Source organism: Syngnathus acus, chromosome 14, assembly GCF_901709675.1.
Source record: "Syngnathus acus chromosome 14, fSynAcu1.2, whole genome shotgun sequence".
Classification (NCBI taxonomy): domain Eukaryota; kingdom Metazoa; phylum Chordata; class Actinopteri; order Syngnathiformes; family Syngnathidae; genus Syngnathus; species Syngnathus acus.
The window spans coordinates 2,833,129-2,838,819 of NC_051099.1; the positions used below are offsets into that span (position 1 = coordinate 2,833,129).

The window sequence follows — 5,691 nt, forward strand, 5'->3', positions numbered from 1 at the left end:
AAACTTTTGTTTTTTGTTATCAAGTAGTCAGCAAACTATCAATGCTACATATCCACGGTCCATAGCAGATGGACTCCAATCAAAATCCTCCAAATGGTGGGAGGGAAGCAACGGTTGCTCGCAGAGTGAGCGCTTCAAAAAAAAAAAAAAATCCTTAGAGATGGAATAACAACTTCACGTAACGGCGACGAAAGCAGCGCAGCCTTGGATTGCACAACAAAAGGCATCATCACTTGAGGCATTCAAATAAAAAGAGAAAAAGAGTTTGGCACTGATGAAAACAAGCACGGGGGGGGTGTAAATGAAGTAAGAAGGAAAACAGACCAGAAGAAGAAAGAAAGAAAACAAAAAATAACCCCCAAAAATAAAGTTGTAAAAAAATAATAAAAATAAGAAAACCCAAGAAAACATAACAGAAAAAGAGAAAAAAATATAAATATATAATGAAAAAAAACAAAAATGTTTGGGTGAAAAAAATGAAAGAGATCATTATTGAATTTAAGACAAAAAAAACATCCTCAAAAAATATTCTCAAATTGTGGGAAAAAAAACAAAATCAAAACAAGAAATAGGGGGGGGGGGGAAAAAGACTGAAAAGCTTGTAATAATTCTTGCGAGTACATTCATCATCCTTCCACTAGGGGGGGATTTTGTAACTGACACAGTAGGTGCAGGGGGGGGGGGGGGTGTTGAAGTGGCAACAACTATGAAGGTGAGGTCAGCAGGGAGCGGGGCCAGCAGGGTGACCGTACCCTTAGCTGGCATCAAAAGGGAAAAAAGAAGCGGGCTAGGTGGAAAAACGGCTGAGCCACAAAATCCCCTTCACACTTTCCTCCAAGCTGATCTGCAGTGGTGCGCCAATTAGCTCTTGGCAGTTTTTGGGAACCCCCCCCCCCCCCCCCCCCCCCTCCTTCAATACTTGCTACACCAGGTTGCTCTCGGTCCTCAGCGCTCCGATCACACTCTGGATGTTTTCCTCAGGAACCTGCAGAAGATGCCACAGACGTTGACATGCGCTTTATGCTGATTTAAAAACGATAAAATGAAAATAAACCGGAAACATGCTAGCCTAAGCAAGCTCACCAGGGCGTGGTCAAATTTGAAGGTGCTAATGTAGTATGCTGGAATGTCGGCAGTCGCCAAGGGTTCCGATATTTGAGCCACGATGCCGCATTCGTCTTGAAGAAAAAAAAAAGCTAAATGAATAAATAAAATGCACACTTAGCAATACGCTGCTCGGTTGGAAAGCTAACAAACTCACCAAATCCTAAAGGCTGTCCGCCGATTCTGACCATTTTCCAAAGCTCGCCCGACGCGCTGGTGAACAGAACATTATTTGGGAACCTATAGAAAAAGGACGGGCAAGTTAGCAGCAGCAGCAGCTAAGAGCTAACTCGCCGTCGTTAACCTTTGCGTCGTCTGCTCGTCCATGACCAGCGAAATGTAGCCTTCGATGAGGGAGAAAGAAAAGAATCGAATGTGGCTGGCGTCCTCGTTGCATGCGCCCGATTCTTTCGACCTGGAGGCGCAACAAAAGAACCCTAAACCCAACACCTTGAGCGTAATTCTAAACCCTAACACAGACCCTAAATTCAAAGCTCAAGCCTATCCCCAACCCCAGCTTACCCCCCAGAGTAGAACATAACATCCATGAGCAGGGTAGCCACGGAGGGAAGCGTGTCCGGATCCAGACTGGTCACGCAGAACATGTTACTGGGGCTTGACAGCGGGTGGATGATTGGACGCGGCACTGGGGGAGGGTGAATAGAAAAAGGGTCAGTCAGGACTGAAAACACCAAAACGTGACTAATCCTTGTTCACATACCGAGTTTCGGTTTGACGAAACCGTTCGCCACACCCAGGTGGTGGGCGGCAATGGTTTCTCCATTGACTACCCGCAGTAGCGTGAACTCCGAAGACAGCGTGTGCATGACCATGGGCAGGTCCCGTTCTCGGACCTGAAGACAATACGGCACAAAAACAATTTGATCCTTTGGATATTTTGACAAAAGCATCAAACGACCCGATAAAAGGACTATTTGGCAAGACAGATGTACGATACATGGAATTCCAGCAGCGAGCTCCTGAGCTGTTTTTACGCAACACATTGTCAAAACCGACCTTTTTTTTTCCCCCTGCAGCAGAATCTTTTTTAACCCCCCCCCCTCCCAACAGTGCGGCGATCCAAACACCCCCCGTGGCTAAAGAGGCTTTGCTGAGAGAGGATTTCTTTACGCAGCCACAGTCTGTGTTACATCTGTAGCCCAACCAAGAATAGGTGGCCGGCCACTCACCAGGATGAAGTCAGTCTGATACGTGGACAGCATGAAAACGGAGATGTTGTGGTCGGCCAACGGTGCGATGACAGATTTGGCGATCTTGGTGACGCCGATGGGCTGCAAGTTGGAAGCGTTCCCGCTGCCCGACACCACGTTGAGCGCCAACCACGTGGCCTCGGCCACGCTGATGTGCTCCGACTCGGGCAGCTCTGCAGGGGAGGGGGGGACAAAAAAAATAACTCTATATTCTTGAAAGGTGTTTCTTGTTCTAGAAAAAAAAAACAGCTCTCTGGTCTCCAGAGTAACCCAGGAGTTTTGGTCAGGCGTGTGACCACGCGGATTCACTCACTGAAGAGCTAGTGGACCGCCACTATTAGCGACAAAGTGTGTTCAAACATTGGCCGCCCGAAGAGACGTCGTAACCAGCGTTACACAACGCGCTGGGTGATATGTCACTGTTGCCGCGGCGACGCGCCGAGGCTCACCTTTAAAGCCCTCCTCGTCCACGATGATAGTGTAGTCCTCCGGCGTCTCCGTCAGGCTGAAGAACTTGCACCTGAGTGGAGGGAGATGAACCAGTTCTGAAGGTTTGCCTGACATCTAGTTTCAATTCTGTTTTTTCACACGGCAGGTCAAATGACCACACAAATTTCTCCAAATATGGAATCGGCAGAGCACCCAAAAGGTCATTAGGTGAACTCATGTTTGCCCCAAGGTGTTAAATTGACAAGTAGATGAGGTGATTTCATTACGTCGAAATGCAAATGAACTCAGTTGTTATTGCCTGTCTTAAATGACGGCGTCCGGTTGCCGGTAACGAGCTAATTGAACCTCAGCATGAGTCGAATTCCCAGGGCATGCAAGGAACTTCACAAGGACCCTTTGACGGAGTCTTGTTGTTGTTCCTGCTGAACTCTGAGTAACCGGGGGGCATTAATTACATCAAATATTTGTGGAGGGCCTAGGAGGGATTTTTAAGATCACGCACACACACGGGCAAGACAATGGTTGTTTTTGAAAAAGATAATTATTTAGCATTTTGCTGGTAAACTATGTTCATACAACACTAAAAACCTGACTGTCAAAGACAATAGAATGCTAACAGCTATGCCAACAACCAGGAAGTTAAATGCTATGCCATGTTAATTCTATAAATATATCCTTAAAAATATACAAATGTTCCCCAAGTTTAATTCATTGATAAATTACACAAATATAATAATAAAAAAAATAGTTGCAATATTACTGGGATTGCATTTTTTTTTAACCTATAAACATGAATGAAAGGATTACAATATACATTTTTGAGAAAAGTAAAATTTCAACAAAAAATAATCATGTTAAAATCCGATTTTTTCAAGCCAACTCTAGAAAGCTCTTAGGCAACAAAAGACATTGTATTTATAACAGCTAGATATGAACGAACACAAATATGAATTTGTTAGCCTTTCATTACAATTTCCATTTTTGACCAAAAATCAATGATAAATACCAGTGCTGCTGCTAATAAATGCCCCCACAAAAAAAAGAGGTTCATGGCTCACGCAATATGGAATTAGGCTAACGGACTTTAACTTTAATACTTGGTTTTAACTTAGGTACATGAGTTGAATAGGCCCTTCTACTTCCAACTCGTTCCTAGGGGGGGGGAGAATCAAATAAGTGTCGTAAATTAATAATTTGAGAGCAAATGTGTGTTTGGGAAAAGCTTTGGGGAACTCATATTGTCCGTTCAGGGGAACTGAACCTGCTTAAGGCTCACATTAATCATACCCTGGCGACGAAAACAAGTGCAAAGGCCTCCCCTCGCACGACGAGCCTCTTCTCGCCGAGCTCCAACGCCGGTCCGTAAACGCCACGCACCGGCAATAATGCCACTTTTGACGCTTTAATAACGGAGTTTTGACGAGAACACGTCCAGTGATTAAACACTCCAATATGTCGATACACACACCGGGCTGAAGTCGATCCAGCTACGGATTGCACAAATCTCGTAAAGGCCCCAAAAAATCGTGCTGGAACGAACAAACACACACGCACAAAAACACATTTAAACAGCATTACGATGCGTTCAAGGCGCCTCGTAAAAGTAGCAGCACCTATTGAAAAATTACGGACATTTGAAGCTAGCTGCCTTTAAAGTCCAATACTGACGAGCCGGTTTTGCAGCGTGAAGGAGAAGAATGGACGTACCTGGTTTTCGAGGCCAGGAAGGCGAGTTTGATTAATCCGTGAGTGCAAATCTGGATACCTTCCTTCTCTATACTCGCCACTTTCAAGCTGTGCTCTAGAATGTGAAGCTCCATCTTTTACGTCTTCTCATTGGAAAGGGGGCGGTTAAGAAAAACAAACTGCAAAAACACACACACACAAAAACAACTCTGGAAAGCTAGGGACTTGCAAATAACAAGGATATTAATAAATACATGGGCGCTCCAGGTTAAAGTCGTCCTAAATAGAGAAAGAGGAAAAGAGGGAGACAGAGAGAGGGTAGCAGAGAGGGAGGAAGGCAAGAGGTAAAAAAAAAAAAAAAAAAAAGGGGAAAAAAACGGACCTGCTTCAAGGTGGAGACGGAAGCGCTCAAACTTCCGGTCGAAGGGTTTGCAAAATAGAACAAGACAATCGTCGGATCTAAAAAAAACAAAACAAAAGTGAAAGCACCTAACACAGTAATTTATTATTTAATATTAATATTACATTTCGTGTAGTCACATAACTTCTATTTTATTGATTACAAACATTTTTGAGCTAGTTCTTTAAAAAATACTAGACCGCTTAACATGATTTAAGAGCTCTTATTTTGAAGGAAAATCAGCCAAAACGGAAAACTCTTCCTTTACTATTTGGGACAATTGTTGCAGGTCCTGAATGGCTGAGCGGCAGAGGCTGCAGATCGCTGCCTGCCTGCCTGAACGCTGCTCGTGTTTGCTCTCGGACTGGAATAGTCAGCAGCTGCTCTCAGCGAAACAAACAACCTGTCATTCAAACGGACAGGGGCGGGGCTTCAGCTAAGAAACGGGGCGGATGGGAAATGCTGTTCTTGCGTATTTTGCTATTTCTGGGTCCGCCCGGGGTCGCTCGTGTGCTTGCAGAAAGTTTCCCGGCTCTCCTGGTCCTAAAAGCAGAAAGTTTAGAACATTGACACTTATGGTTTGGTTTGAGCGAGGCCCTTGGTGTGCAGGGAATCTTTCAGGTGGAACCAGAAATGACAAATAAAAACAATAAAACAAAAAACTGCACTTTCCCACAGGCTCGATCTTCTGTCCATTTTGCCACCTAACGCAAAATAATTTTTGGCCATTTCAACACCTGTCTGCTGTTCATGCATTTGGTTGCAGTATTGAACGCCACCGATAGAGGGTGCCAAAACTCAAATAAATAGGTCTTTGGTGCAAACGGAACCACTTTAATC

General features: G+C 44.5%; 1 protein-coding gene across 1 annotated transcript; it reads right to left on the reverse strand.

Moving 5' to 3' along the window:
• Nucleotides 1-528: 528 nt before the first annotated feature.
• castor2 (cytosolic arginine sensor for mTORC1 subunit 2) lies at nt 529-4,827 on the reverse strand. The gene is made up of 10 exons (XM_037270447.1): nt 4,696-4,827; nt 4,473-4,601; nt 2,765-2,835; nt 2,295-2,488; nt 1,826-1,958; nt 1,627-1,750; nt 1,409-1,519; nt 1,262-1,344; nt 1,084-1,178; nt 529-985 (listed from the first exon to the last, which is right to left on the reverse strand). Exons 2-10 carry the CDS (start codon nt 4,583-4,585, stop codon nt 923-925), a joined length of 987 nt encoding a protein of 328 aa, XP_037126342.1. The 5' UTR covers nt 4,586-4,601; nt 4,696-4,827; the 3' UTR covers nt 529-922.
• Nucleotides 4,828-5,691: the final 864 nt, after the last annotated feature.

What these genes read in the sequence shown, in the direction of transcription:
- castor2 (XM_037270447.1), bottom strand. Translation starts at nt 4,585, where the DNA reads ATGGAGCTTCACATTCTAGAGCACAGCTTGAAAGTGGCGAGTATAGAG. An exon ending in GACGAGCAGACGACGCAAAG is followed by an intron (nt 1,345 to 1,408) that starts GTTAACGACGGC and finishes CTTTTTCTATAG; the next exon opens with GTTCCCAAATAATGTTCTGT. An exon ending in CGGACAGCCTTTAGGATTTG is followed by an intron (nt 1,179 to 1,261) that starts GTGAGTTTGTTA and finishes TTTTTCTTCAAG; the next exon opens with ACGAATGCGGCATCGTGGCT.